The 15,343-nt window shown below is 50.4% G+C and overlaps 1 protein-coding gene across 4 annotated transcripts in view; it reads right to left on the bottom strand.

Moving 5' to 3' along the window:
• The window catches only part of NUAK1 (NUAK family kinase 1), a 70,967-nt gene extending 58,544 nt beyond the window's left edge, over nucleotides 1–12,423 (bottom strand). Inside the window, exon 1 of one of the 4 annotated variants that reach the window (XM_039877886.1) lies at nucleotides 11,474–12,423. In XM_039877886.1, the coding sequence (XP_039733820.1) occupies nucleotides 11,474–11,752 (279 nt within the window). In that variant the 5' untranslated portion in view covers nucleotides 11,753–12,423. The remainder of the gene's footprint in view (nucleotides 1–11,473) is intronic. The other 3 variants (XM_039877887.1, XM_039877888.1, XM_039877889.1) reach the window with 3 other exon arrangements.
• Nucleotides 12,424–15,343: the final 2,920 nt, after the last annotated feature.

Below are 15,343 nucleotides of genomic sequence, written 5' to 3'. Positions count from 1 at the left end.
TCTACTAAGAACATGCAAAGCAATTATGTTGCATCAAGGACCACTGAGAGCTTGTCAAAGTTTGTTGGCATCTCTTTAAACTGATACTGAGCGAGTCAAGGCCTCATCATGGATGTGCTTGATGCAAAGGGATGAAATTCTGAGAGAATTTCACACGCACACACACACACACCAGGGAATCGGTCTCCTTAAATGGACCAGCAAGGAGAGGTAAGTGTGGACCACACAGATGGGGATCTGGAAACGACAAGGGGTCGTTCCTTGGTGTCCCCCCACTGCCTACACAGTGCCTGGTACAGAGCAGGAGCTCAACAAATATATGAATAAATATTTTTAAACGTGTTACCTGGGGGAGGCAAAAGGAACACCTGCCACAAGAAAAAATGACAGCTATTTCTACTCCTTCTTGGGAAGCTGTCTAGGGTTGTCTGAGTGCTCAGACAGACGTGAGTTTCATTCCTGCCATCGCCCCCAGGTTACAAGTAGTGTGGGGCCCTCTGCCATAAAGTGGGGAAGGCGACAGCATCTCTCATAGGCTGGGTCTAAGGCCAACAAGGAAGTCAGTGAGATGATGCAGGCAACACGCCTACATCCCGGCCCGGCAGATATAAAGTGCTCCCTAAAGGTGAGCTTGACTGACCGATGATTGATGAATTGATTTCACCTTTAACGATGAAACAATAGTAAATGTATTAGTTAAGTCTTCCTTTTAAATGAGGCTGCCAAAAACATCCCTTATCCTGGAGAGAACACACCCCCTGTTAGTCTTTTCCTAATTCTTATAGTATTGCCTCCACCTCCGCCTGACACCAGGTTAAATGCATGCTGAAGGTCCCCATCGTCGGTGTCTACAGGAAGACCCAATACACAACAGACAGCAGAGGCAGCCACAGGGCTATGGACTCACTGAGACCAGAATCAAAGCCTCCTAAAGACTGAGTATCTAAAGAATGAGCAAAGATCCTTCCAGGCAACCAGGCAGGACACGAGCTTGCCCTCCTCTAACTCCCAATCAACAGCTACCACTTATTGAGAACTGGCTACAGGTCAGGCACTGTCCTCAGCACCTACCTGAATCCTTGCAAAAACTTAGAAGGCGGGTTCTACTATTATCACCCCATTTTACAGATGAGAAAACTGATAGGTTCTTTAAAACTGAGAATTCTCTAATTCACACAGAGCCTAGTTCCAAATCCATACCCACAGACGTGCTTCAAAAACCAGTGCCTGCCTTGAGCTGGGCAGGATGCACTGGCACCCCAGAACCAGACAGCAGGGAAGGTGAGAAGGCCTCCCCAAGGCAGGCTGACGCTCTGTGTGGGGAGACTCTCCTTACACCTGACAAAGCCTGCACCTAACAATCTCAAAAGGGTTTTGAGAGCTGAACACACTTCCCCTTCCCCCCAACAAAGGAGCCCTTCTGCCAAAAACCGACCACAGGAAATGAAGTCGCCACCTCACCAATTCTGAACTTTCAGCGAATCCCAGGATTCTCTCCCCGAGCTGGCAGGGATTCTGGATATCATTTTGTCTCAGCCCCTCAATTTACAGGTGAAGAAAGGGAGTTCCACATCGGGGCACCTACTGTGGGTGATGCCCTGTGCCCAGGCTGCCGAGAGACAGACGACCAAGACCCAGTCCTGCCTTCCCCAGAGAGCCCCTTCCAAGAATAACACATACAGGACGTTCAGCAAGGGCCACATGCTTGCTGAGAACCCTACATACAGCTCATTTATCCTCGCAGCCACTCCCATTTCACAGACGAAGAGACTGGGGCAAGCGGCCCGGCGGGAAGTCACGCAGGAGGTTGGCGGGGACTCTCACACCCAGGCAGCCTGTCCAGGGGCTGCGCTCAGAACCGCCCCCTTTCCCTTCCAGCCCCCTCTTACATTCCTTGGCTGGATGGCCCCCTTCCCTTCCCACCACCCTGCAGAAGATCATGGGTTGAGTGTCCTCCATCTGTGAAGTGACTCTGGCCAGCAAGGATTTTGTCTAATCTGCTGTAATCAGCTGCCTTAGTGGCTTCTGAGCCACAAGTATATGAGGAGCTTGACACACAGCTGGAGGAAATGGGGAGGGAATGGGCCTTTAGGAAATACTAAGAGAAGCAGCTCTCGTTTTAAAAATAAAAAAATAAAAATTAAATTAAAAAAAAAAAACTAGGAAATTGCCCTTGGGCTAAATAGATTCAGGTGGAGCTTGAGCCACTTGAACACCACCAGTCCCCTCCTCTCCCAGGGGAGGAGGCAAACCTGCCACAGAGGCCTCTTGTCACCTTCCCCGAGAAACCTAAGCTGCCTCTCGATATCTCTAATGAAAGTAAACGAGTGGAATTCTTTCCTCAAGTTTAAAGGGCAAATCATGGTGGTGTTTCTTCCAGACATACATTACCTCCTGCACTCCAGCCAGTTTACAATTCTTTAAGTACTTGATTTACAACCCAGGGATAAAATGTTTTGAAAGCCTCGCAAAGCAAATGCATTTTGGCTTCGAAAGGCTTGCCTACTCTGCGGAGCTGATCACCAGGCTTTCTCGGATTTTTCTCAGATGGGGGCGCTGGAGGCTTGAGGAAGTGTGAGAGCAAGCCAAGGGGGCCACAAAACTGTGGGGAGCAGCCTCCAAAGGTGGGGAACAGGTTCTTGCCTCCTCTCCGGACCCACGGTGCAATCAAGAGGCACCTGGAAATGCTGGCCTCTCCAAAGATGTTCTCACGGTGGTGAGGACAGGGGTGACCCAGGAAAGAAGGAGGACAGGGCCCTCAAGGGGCCTTCCCTGTTGCCTCCCATCTTCACAGAGCTCCCCCTTCTCAGGATTGCTGGTGCTCTCTTTATGTAGTTGTTCATTCATTGGTTCACTCATTCATTCACGCTTACTGAGCACCTACTGTATGCCTGGCACCAGGCTCCAGGTCAGGACGCAAGGCTGAGCACGACAGACAGTGCCTCTGCTTCCCTTCTCATGGGGGATGGAGGGGACGGTGTCTGCAGACGAATCATCAAACCCACATGGTTTACGCACTCCGAAGGGAACGGACAGGGCCAGGACAGAGGAATTAGGGACTGGGAGTTCAGACAAGCAGGCAGGAGCTTTGAAGGATATGGCAAGTTCAGAGTTTAGTCCCCTGGCAATCCATGAGAGGATTTTCAGCAGGGAGAGCCATGAACCAAGGTGAGAAGGTCGCCAGGTACTCGATGCTGTTGCTTCTCACCAAAGTAAAAACACCAGCTCTGGTTTTCAAGAGCCCACGATGCACCAGGCTCTGTGCGGGAACTTCCGAGCCCTGCTTCTCATCGCAATCCCACTTGGAAGCTGCATTTTCTAGGTGAGCAAACAGAAGTTCAGCAGCCCAGATCATCTAGCTGCCGAGTAGCAGGGAGGAATTTGAACCCAAGTCTGTCTGATCCCACAACCGTGATTTCTTCCTCTGGACCTTGCATTGTTCTCAGATTACGCCACACGAGTTAATTACACACCCCGACTACATCTTGATGGCAGGACTCCTCGGATTCTCTGAAATTTCCCACAGTCTGGGGCACTCATTAAACACATCCGGTGTCCGGCCAGACAGAAAGGGAAAGAAGGGTGCCAATCCCCAAGGTGTGTGGTGTCATTATGGGGAACCTTCAGTTACAGAGCCGTGACGAGTGGTGGCCAAAAGGAACAGCGAGGAAAGCCAGCACCAGGACTGCAAAATGGGGATGTGCATGTCACACACACACCAGGCACCCAGGAGAGCGGGCAAGAGAACGGCATCCAGCCCACGCTCCTCTCGCAGAGCCACCGGTCTGGAGTCTATGGGTGGGGGCGGGGGGGTTCAGGCCGGGAGAAGAGATTTTTCAAATTCATCCACCTAGAGAAAGGCTTTTTTCTAGTTCATACGAATGTGCCTTTTAGACCAGCAATGGCCTTGGCTGCATTTATCACACACCTACTATCGTGCCAGGTGCACTTAGCTAGAGCACTGGAATCCTCTCAACCATCCATAAAATGAGAACTAGTATGAGCTCCAGGCGAGAAAATAGAGGTTTGAAGGAGATTGGTGACTAGCTCAAGGTCACACAACTGTGAGGGTGGGATGGAGTGTGGACCCAGGCCAATGCTTTCCGCTTCTTATACAAAATGAGCGCCGGCGTCTGTGAACCTGCAGGTTGGGATCTTGGGGTCTGGACAGAGAGGGGCGTCTATCCCCACCCCTACCTCCCTGAGCCACGGTTGTTTTTATAGCAGCTTTTTTGAGATCTGAGTCACATATCAATTCACACGTTTAAAACATATAAGTCAGGGGTGGCTCCATAGTGTAGTGGTTAGCACGTCTGCTTTACACACAGAAGGTCCTGGGTTCGCACCCCAGGTGGAGCCATACCCCGGGGGCACCAGGCCCAGTGTGCACGCTGGGAGCACATGGGAGGAGACACCCCGCCTTCAGAGATCCAGTTCTTAAGGGGAGATGGCAACGTCCATAGATCAGAGGTGGGGATGGGGGGAAATTAAAGAGGGGGAAAAATAAAAAAAATAAAATGTATAAGTCAATTGTTAGTATATTCACAGAGTTCTGCAATCATCATCATGACCAATTTCCCAACACTTTAATCCCCTAAAAGAAACCCCATAGCCATTAGCAGCCATTCCCCCATTTACCCAGCCCCATGGATTTGCCTATTTAGGACATTTCATAGAGCTGGAATCGTCCATTAAATAAATATGAGCTTCGTGATTGCCTTCTTCCACTTAGCCTGTTTTCAAGGTTCATCCATGTTGTAGCATTGGACCAGTGCTCCATTTCTTTTTTATTCCTGAATAATGTTCCAGAAATATTCCAGCAATAATATAATGGAATTGATCATAAATAATATCCTCTAAATAAAATGAACATACCATATTTTATCCATTCATCAGCTGATGGACATTTGGGTTAACTTCTCCTTTGGGACTCTTACGAAGAATACTGCTATGAACATTTGTGTGCAAGTTTCTAAGTGGACACGTGCTTGCGTTTCTGCCAGGCAAACCCAGGAGTGAAATCGCCCAACCCTGGCTTAAAGTTTACCAAAGAGCCTCGCTGTGAAGTCAACATCTGGCTGCTCCTGGGCTGTTTCCAGAGAATTTTATCAATACAGCCAGACTCCACGCATGGGTGGGTCATCTGGCCCGGCCCCTCCCTCTGCTGGGGCCTGGGATCCTCTCATTCCTGCGCTGTACAGGGTCGTCTGGGCCAGCGCGATGATAAATGCGTTCTGCTTTAAAGCAGATACTTCACAAATCATAACTTACAGATGCTCCAGGACTTTCATGTGGGAAAGACAAATGAGACTGATGCTGTCTGACTCCGGAGCCACTGAGGACAGAAAGCCACGGCCAGGAAGCTGACAAGGCCTGGATAGACGTCTCTCTCTCTCTTTCTCTCCCTAACGAGTGCATGAGCACATGGAACAGAAAGGGAATTTGTGCAGGGGAGGGTCCTGCCGGGCTCTGCAGGCTTTGCTACGTAACCTGCCATTCATTTCCAATCACTGTCTTTTGTTCCCAACAAATCAAAAAACTCCTTGAGGTCAGAGACAATGGCCTACAGCCTTTACACCTCCTAAAACATTCCCTTGCTCAACATATTCACTTCTGGTCCATCCTACAAGCCTTGGTTGAGCACCTACTATGTGCATGGCCCTATGCTAGGCATGAACAGTAGGTTTAAGATGATTAGACAGGGCTTAACAACAGAACAGACACGACACCTGACTTGACCCCGATTTCTCGCTGCTTCCCAAGGGGAAGCAACACCACAAAGACCTGGCATGTGGTGAGGGTGCATTTTCTGTCTAGGAGCAAAGAAGTGAACTGGCTGACCTCCCAAGGCCCCCTAGGGATTCTAGAATCTGATGCTGCCCAAGCAACAAAGAACTCAGTGTGCGCCCAGGTGCAGAGAGATCTCTGACCTGCCTCATTAAACTAACTCATGGCCCAGCAAGCAGACAGTTTGCCAGAAGAAGACATGTCTCTCTCTCTCTCCCAGCACAGTTTTGACCCTTATCTTCTCAAGTCTTCTCATATCCCGACTCTTGTGAAAACCTCTGGGCTGGCCTCCCTGCTCCAGGCCAGCCCGCCAGGCTGATGGGCTCAGAGGCCCACTGTGATCACAACCCAGCCCCACCCCCTAGAGCAAGGGAGATAAGTCCAGGTCTCTGCAGTCTCATTGCCTAGGTCCAAACCCTGGCTCTGCTTCTGCGGGCGACCTTGGGAAGACTAGTGAACCTCTCTGTGACTCAGTTTCTTCATCTGAAAATGAAATGATTAGAGAATTGTTAGAAGGATTAAATTGGTTAATATGTCCCTGGCATGTTATAAGCATTCGAGAAGTACTTGCTGTTGTTGTTGTTGTCATTATTATTATATGTTATTATATTACCCCCATCCTATCTCACCCATCTGGCCTCCCAGCACAAACCCTGCATTACAAGCAGTCTGTCTACTCACTCCAGAATCTGCCCTGGGGCGATGCCCTGAAATGTCCCGTATTTCAGTCTTCTGGAAACTCAATTTAAGATCATCTTCAACAGCACTTGCCGCCCTAATCCCACAGTGGGCCATGGCCATTCTGTATAGCCTCTTCCTGAACAACAATGAGGAACCCCGCAAGAAAAGAATCCCACTACAGCTGGTCTACTGGCACCATGAGGGAGTGCCACACCCAAATCCAGAGGTGACCAGCTGGGCAACCTTAGGAAGGTTCTCCATTCCACTAACAGCAACGGAATAAACACTTTTGACACTATCTAGCTGTATGACCCCGGGCGAGTTACTCAACCTCCCTAAGCAGTACTTTCCCCATCCATTAAGTGGGTCTAACTAGAGTGCACACCTCTTAGGTATGTTGAAAGGATTAAAGATAGTGTAAAGCACTTAGCACAGCGTGACACATCCCAGGCTCTCAAAAATATCAGCTGGTAGTAATAATAGCAGCAGCGCTAATACAGGGAGAGGATGTGTTCTTGGTCCAGGATCAAACTCAATGTAATGAACTCAGCTTCAATGAGCTACAGTCCAACTCAGAAGCCACCTGAAATCATCGAGTCCTCTATAGAAGAGGAACCCATGGCCTAGCAACTGCTCACTCTGTCTCTTCCACCAGACAGTAAGTTCCTTGTTTATGTCCCAGCACTTCACGTGGTGAGAAGCATATGGCAGACGGTAATAAATCTTGGTTGGACTGAGCAGAATTAGTTCAATATTTGTAAGTACATTTCATCTTTGCTCCTAGATTATAAACTCTTTAAGAGTGAGGATCATGTCTTGCTCTAGTAAAGATTAAATGAGTGATGGAAAGATACCAAACCAAGAATTGTTCCTTAGACCCAGCTCAATCACTTACCAGCTGTGCAACCTCTCAAACGTCACTTAACACTTCTGTGCCTTACTTTTCCCACCTGAAGGATGTGAAGTTTAGACTACAAGTTTGCCGAGGTCCCTTACTCCCTGAAACTGGGTTTGGGTCTACCTGCAACGTGGCACCTCGGCCACCATGCAGATGACAGCCACCTGGCTCAGCAGACCAGTTTACTAATTTGCCCTCCTTATCTGCATTTTTCCAGCACCAGGTTATGAATAATTGAGCCAGTGCCTAAAACACCATTTTGAGTCAAATCGGTTCCTTTGCTAGGTAAGGATGCCCCATCACTCACACGAGAGCTCTGCACCTGGGGGCACACTTTGCCCACCTATCCTGCCATTCCTTCCTAGAGACCTTGCTTCCTGCTCATACCAGGCCACACCACATACCGCTCACAAGAGAGAACCTGGTGTAGCAGGAGAGTTGAACTTGGCTCTTGGTAGTGAGGTGATCACATGACCCCTCTCCCCAAAATGTTGTTTGTTTTGGGTTTTGCTTTTTTTTTTCAGCAATACTTTGTGCAGCCTGAAGGTCCAGGGAGTTTGGCTCAAAGAAAATGCATGCTGTGTTATGACAAAGGGGCTCACTCAACAGCCTTGCCCAAAACTGTAGCAAAACAAGAGCTGTACAATAAACAAAGCCTAAATTCAAGGCTGTAGAGATACGTTTGGAGCCTATTTGGCTGTCTTGGCTTCCTATAGGAACACCTCCCTAATTAACCTGAAAAGTTGATTATTCCTCCTGCCTCTCTCTGAATGATACAAGGCTGACTGTCCCATGCATCATATTCTTAAAATCTAAATGAAAATCCAAGGGAGACGTAGAAAAAAATCTAAAATTGGGAACTAAAGTTGTCTAATTTCCCCTTTTGAGGCTTTCTATATATTATTTTATTCAACTCTCACAACAAGTCTATAAAGTTGGTACTATTAGTAGCCCATCTTACAGATGAGAAAGCTGAGGTTTCAAAAAGTTACATAGCTCACGCAAAGTCACAAAAGCTAGGGGTTTTGAATGTAAGTCAGGGCTCTTAAACCTTCTGCAAGAGTGCCCTATCGTTGGGATTGTTCCTCTCTGGAAGAAGCCACTTTGAGTCTTTGTCTCGTGGACATGCTCAGGCGGTGGTCACAAGACGACATTTGGGACTGGAGAGAGGAGGATCCTCGCCTGATGAGGAAGAGGTTTAGACCAGCTGAGTCCAACTTCCTGATGCTGCAACTCTTTGCAACTGCCTTTCATGCAACACAAAATATGATGCTGTGCGGCTTTTTGTTTGAAGGCCTTTCAGGACGTGCAATTAAAAGCCATAATATTCTCGTTTTTAAACACTTCTCTGTCTCAGGAGTGCGGCCGTCACAGCATCTCGTGTAGCCTGACATCCAGCACCCGACTTCAGCCACTCACATTGGCACAGCAGCTTAAAGATACTGCTCTCCTTGTGACGTGCTCTAAAAGGTCTGGCTACAGATGAAAATAAAACATCACTGCAGAATTCTCCTTGAAGCTCGAAAACTCAGAATTGAGACAGTGCTCTCTCAATTCTCAACAGCACTTCAAAAGCACATTGTGGCTGTTTAGTGCATCCTTGGAAGAAAACTCCCAGTTCATTCTTTAAATGAAAATTTCTTGCTGCTCTTGACAGATTGAGTCACCAAGCACTGTATGAACAAGAACAACTTGCTGACCAATTTTTTTAAATTTTTGTTTCCTTTTCTGTTCAGCCAGGCACAGGGAATTTTCCACCTGACAATTCCTGTTTCTCACTTACGTTCTTACACCATCTGTGAGCAGTGTGCTCAGCAGGGGGAGGACTCAAGGCCAAGGAGGCCTTCCCTTCACCAAAGTTCAGTTTTCCCATCTATTTAATGCAAGGTTTTCACCAGATGATTTTGCTAACGTTCTAATCTTATCTATCTAGTAGAAAGCAGTTTGGGGCTTGCCAATTTGGGGGCCTGGATATGCTACCAGATTCAAAAATCGTTGCATAATTTTTGAGTAAAACAAGAGATTGAGCTGAAATTAATAGCACAATGGGAAACTGAACTAGGGCTGGACAATAACAGGACTCAAGTCTTAACAGCTGAGAAATGAGCCTCTCCCGTTCTCAGGGTGCCCCCTAGTGGCCATTCGACTAAATCCCAACGGAATGTTCAGGGTTTCTGCAAATAAAGGGAGACACCCACTGAAAGAGAAAGGCAGGCTCCGCTTACTGATGCAATTCCTTTCACTCTAACATACTCCGTGGATCAGACGGCAAGACGAATGCCTGACCGGAAGCCCCCGTGAAGCTCGTAAAGGTGTCTGCCATAAGACAAGGTTTCATTCTTTCAGTTTGTGGCAGCTCCCCAGCATTCAGACTTCTGTGTCCCCTCACAGATCCCAGACACGCCCTTACCACTCAACCCCTCACAAGCTCACATCCTCAACCTGCAGCTCCAGCCGCGTCTGTTTTTCATTATTCCACTTTCCAACTTCCCAGCGCGATTCTTCAACAGTTATTAAGACAACATGAGCAAGGAGCTAAGCTTAGTTTCTGCTTATTCAACATCCAGCCTGGGGAATATCACCTCAGAAGAAAAGCATGAATGAAGTGCATGTTTCTCAGCCTCTTTTTCCACAAACCTGAAAGTGCGTTCCTCCAAGGACATTTTTACAACCACCCCATCTTTAAATTTTTCAACCTACAAAAAATGGCACCTGCCCAGAGCAAATTCTCAACTACTTGCTTGCTGTATAGAATGTGTTTACTGGAGCCAGCTTAAAAATATAATGCACGTCTCTGATTTTTAATTAATGTATAACACTTTTTAAAAAGGCTATAGAATAAAGTTGTATCAACTCAAACAGTGACGCTTAGAATAAAGGAGTTATCCAGGTATCCGAATATTTAAGAATTGGGGGGAGGGCTGAACTTTTTGATTGGTGCCCCATTTTTTCCACAGGACTGTCTGCACAAATATGAAAGAAAAACACCAATGTCAACCTACCACTTCATTCAACAATTCATTTTGCTTTTTCCCTATGGTCATTTGTTAAGTTTATAAGCAACATCCCCAAAAGTGCACATAAAATGCCCCATAATTAGTTCCTGCCTTTGGCCCAAAATCTATTCAAATACATCTGATATGCTTCAAATCAAAGAACCGTGTTAATTTTCTGCCACACACCACACAAAATCTTTCTGCAATAGTCAGTCACTTTGAACCCAGCCCTCTAGCCACAAGCAGTGTGGATTTCAGGGGCCTGTTCTGCAGAAAGGAAAATGACAACGAACCAAGTTGGGGACAACCCAGAGACCCAAAGGCACTCGGGGCACTTCTTGGGGCTTTGCAAATGGTCCAGGGATCCTGGCAGGGTTTCAGCTGTCACAAAGAGTGGGATGGCTGGGCCAGATCCCTAAAGCAATTTAGAAGCCCTGCAGCCAGGACCCGAAATTAATTGAGTCTGTTGCAATTCAGCATCTGTGTGGCTACCCATGCCCTGGGCATTTATTTCAGTCCTCCCAGAAGCCAGACGCAAACTGTCACAACACTCAGGCATGCAGCAGCCTTTACTTTTGCTCCCTAACTTTCTCTGAAAAACAGGCAGGAGTCCGACCTCCCTTACAACGAAAGCAGCATCAGGGTGATGGGGAGTAAGAGTGAGAAGATGCAGAGAGGGGGGGGAGGGGGAAGGGGTGGGGAGAGATCGCATTCATTTACAGGACACAGGACTTGGTGGACCAGCTCTGATCTGAAGACGTGGGTCTGTTTGGAGTTAGAGCCATAAGGCATTCCAGGGCATGGTCTGAATGCATGCCCGCCAGGGAGACCCCGACGGTCCCAACGTTGCAAAGTGTTTGCAAATCATAAACACTACTTTGCTGCTGGGATAAAAACCCCTAAAATATGCGCAGACAGGATGTAACAAGTGTTTCGGGAGAGAAACACGCCTGAGTCACGGGGAGCTAGGGGGAGAGTGAGGAGTCTGTCTGGGGGTTCTCTCGGACCAGAGAGCCTCAGCGCCCAAGACCCCCGCCCCACGCGCGCTCGGCCCCGGCAGAGTCCAGCCAAACTCGCCCCACCCCACCCCCCGGAGTGTCCCCGCACTCACCACTCGGCCTGAAAACCTCTCGGTGGCCCTCTTGACTTTGCCATAGGTGCCTTTGCCCAGGGTCTCCTGCAGCTCATAGCGGTGCTTCAAGTTGTGCTTATGGTGATGCCGCTTCACCCCGTGCGGCTTCCTGGGCTCCGGGGCCGCCGCCGCCGCCACCGCCGCCGCCGCCGCCGCCGGGGCTGCAGTCGCCCCCGCCACCGCCTCCGAGGGAGAGCCGGGCGCCCCTGGCCCCAAGTTGGGGCCATCCCGGGCCGCGGGCGCAGCGGCCCCCTCCATGTCCAAACGCGGGGCGAGCCGGGCTGGAGAGGGCAGGACCGGGCACAGTGCTCGGGGTGTCGGGGTGCCCGCCGAGGGAAGCCGGGGTGCGCTCAAGGTCGCCCCCGCAGCATTGGGGAAGCTGCCGGATCCCGCTCGGGCTGCGGCTGGGTCACTGGCGGCGGCGGGGACTGCACATCTGGCGCCCCCGGCGCGCACTGTCCGCGCACCGCCCACCAACCGCGGCGCGCTGCGGAGTGTCGGGCGAGGTGGCGGCGGTGGCAGGGGAGGCGGTAGTGTCTGCAGGAGGGAGGGGAGAGGGGTGGCTCCGAGCGCAAGAGGGGGAGTGTTATGTGGGCGCCGCGCCCCCCGACCCCTCCCCCGGAGGACGGGCAGACTGGTCGGGGGCGGGGCGGCGCGCTCGCCGGGCCCCGGGGGAGGGGGAGCGAGGGGCGGCGCGGTCGGGGCTTCCCCCACCTCCTGGCCGCCACCCGGGGCCCGGGGCCACCTGGAGCTGGGAGGGGGATGGGTGCGTGTCGCGACTCGCCCTTTGTCCCGCGCGGTGTAGGCCGCAGCGCCGGCCAGGAGGCTTTGTCCTCGCTTGGCTGGGACGGCGACCGGGGTTTCCAAGCCCCGGCGCCTCCTCCCCGGGCTCGCCTACCACAGCTACCCCGGGCCCTTTGCCGCCGCCGCCGCCGCCGCCGCCGCCTCCTGCTCCGGCCGCTGGGCCCCCGCTTCTGCTCGCGCCCGGGCGGCGGCGGCGGCGGCGGCTCGCGGAGCCCCGGGGCCGGCCAAGCGAGAGCGGTGCGAGCCGGGGGCCGCCGAGGCCCTCTCGCGATCCGGCCAGGGGCGCCACGGGCCCGGACGCCCCTTCATTCTTTTGGGTGTCGCCGCGGCCTCCAGGCCGGAGCTGGGGGAGGGGAGGCAGGGCGGGTGTTGGGTTACAGGCGGTGAGTCACGGCCCCCCTCCCGCCGCATGCGCACCCCTCCCGCCCCGCCAGGGCCAGCACCCCCGCCTCCAGCTGGGGGAGGGCTACCAGCCTGGGGCAGCTGCGCGCAGCGGAGAACCCCAAGAAGGGCGCTTACACCCGGGCCCCGCGCCCTCCCCGAAGAAAGCATGAAGGGAGGACTGGAGGCTGAATCTGGGGCCCGCCGCCAGACTACCGGCCCTCCGTCTCTATCCAGGGCTCTGGCCCGGGCAGCCGTCTGGGAGAGGAGGAGAGGGGGGTGTGGAAGAGATGGGGCGCTAGAGGCACCAGGACGGAACTGGGCGCCCACCCTGCCTGCCAAGTCTGCCGTAGGAGGTGGGCATGCCAGGGACCTCGGACAGAGCAAGTCCCGGGGCCTCGGGGGCTGCTCAGCAGGAGGCAACTTGCAGGCCTCTTGGCCCCTTGGGCCTTGAAGGGGGGGGGGTCCTTTAAAAGAGCTAGACCCTGGGGATGGTAACAGACTGCACTCCACAAGCTGAGGGTCAGGTAGCGAGGGCCTCAGACCGCAGCCAGGCTGTCCCCCACCCCTTTTCCTAAGAAGCAGCAAGGAAAAATGAGGAAAAAGGGAAGAGAAAAAGAGGCCTTAGGGAAATGTTTTTTTAATATATATAAATGGTGCAGCCTACGGGGATAAGAAGGGTGAGGTATGAAGACTGTCTGGTGCTTTCTGCACATTGCCTGATGGTTCTTTACTTTTTCACTAGTGAACCCGGCTCCACCTTCCTCTGCAGCTCTCAGGTTCACCCCTTCTGCATTCCTGCTGTCTTCACTCCTGTCTGTCCCTATCACCTTACCCTGGACTCCTGCAAGGGCATGTCCTCCCAGTAAGCCCCCTCCCTGCTGCCAGAGTAATGGCCTAATAAACACTGCAGTCATCACATCCTCCATGCCTGTCCCTCTGCCACACTCCAGTGCTTGATATTCTTATCTGTCCAAACTTCTCTTCTACTGCGACTTGACATAAACCCCTCTACCCCTTCCTGCCTTCCCCAGGAACACACTAGTTATTGCATAATAGAGACACAGAGGCCATGTTTATTCAACTCCTATTCTGTCCTCCACACTTGCAGTGCCTCCCTCCTCCCATCCCGAAACTGTATTCTGCATTTATACAAAGTTTGTAGACATGGTGCATGTAGAGTAAAGAGAGTGAGTAATATGCGGGTTGAGCCTGGCTCCCGGGTGGACAGGCTATATGACCTTGGTCAAATGACAACCTCTCAGAGCTTTGGTTTACTCTTCTTAAAATATGGATAAGTGGATCTGTTTTACAGGTAAACACATTTGTGTCTGTAGTGGTAATTAAAATTGCTCACCGGATATTTTCTGGTTCTTTCCCTCCCCAGAGATGTCATAGGAATTCACTACGTCATCCTCTTGAAATTAGATGTGCCATACGACTTGCTTAGACCAATGGAATAAGAGCAAAAGTGATATGCATTGCTTTTTAGAAACTTAAGAGTCAATGGGTAGAACCCATGCCCTGACAATTCTGAAAAAATAGTCTTGGCAATCTTATCTTGACAACCATGGAAGTACAGAAATAGAGCCTCCTCCAGCCAGCCTGGGTCTCTGTAAAGATGGCAGAGCACTCCCAGCTAGCCTGCATTGGAAAAGTAGTGTAAGCAAATATTAAACTTGTGTGGTGTTAAACCAATGACATTTGGGGGATTGTTTGTCACAGCAACATAGCCTAGCTTATTCTGGCTAATAGTGTTGCTCCCGAATGCCAGGGTTTTAATCAGTATTTGTTGAATGACTAGCACCTACCATAGGCTGGTAGCCTTTTAGGACAGTAAACCCTCTACTGTAAAGTGGTTGCTATAACCCCTATTTTCAACTGAGAAGACCATATTAGAAAGGTTAAGTAATTTGCCTGAGATTACATAAGTTGTAAATAGCAGTACCTGGATTTAAACCCTACCTGTCCAGTCCCAAAGCTGGTGCTCTAAGTCTTCCACATACGCTGTGCTGCCTCTCCTTAAATGGGAAGGATGGGAACACCCAGTACAATGCCTGGCACGCAGCCATGCCCAAGCACTGCGAGTTCCTCTCCAGACCGAATTCCTATAGCATTTATAATTTGAACCACACTTCAGCACAATGTTATCATACATCATATTCAAGTGTTTTTTATAGATAAAGCATTTCCTCCAACAAGATCCCAGACTTCTTGATTTAGAACTTGCATTCTGAAGTCAGACTGCCTGGGTTCAAATTCACGTTCCACCATTAGTAACTGGCCATCTTGGACAATTCCTTTTCTTCTCCGTGTCTCAGTTCTCACACCTACAACATGGTAATGGTAATAACATAGGTGGTATTGGTGGTGGTGACCATAATATGTCTCATGGGGTTGGTGTAAGGATTAAGGGATATAAAATATACACTCAATAAACCAGTTATAACAACATTTACTTAATTTTTATCTTCCATGGATCCTACTAGCATTCAGATGATTACAAGCAATTTAATCAGACAGCTTGATTAGACTCTGATTTCTGGCTTCGGTCGGGATACAGGACAGATGTTGTAGCATCTACAGTTGCAAGCATGATATGGACACTGCCTTACAACTTATATTTACGTAAGGCTCGTTACTTATTCTTTATTGTACTTTCTA

Source organism: Pteropus medius, unplaced genomic scaffold (genome assembly GCF_902729225.1).
Source record: "Pteropus medius unplaced genomic scaffold, Ma_sr-lr_union100, whole genome shotgun sequence".
Classification (NCBI taxonomy): domain Eukaryota; kingdom Metazoa; phylum Chordata; class Mammalia; order Chiroptera; family Pteropodidae; genus Pteropus; species Pteropus medius.
Note: the sequence above shows the minus strand (reverse complement) of the source record. Positions and strands in the feature narration are given on the sequence as shown.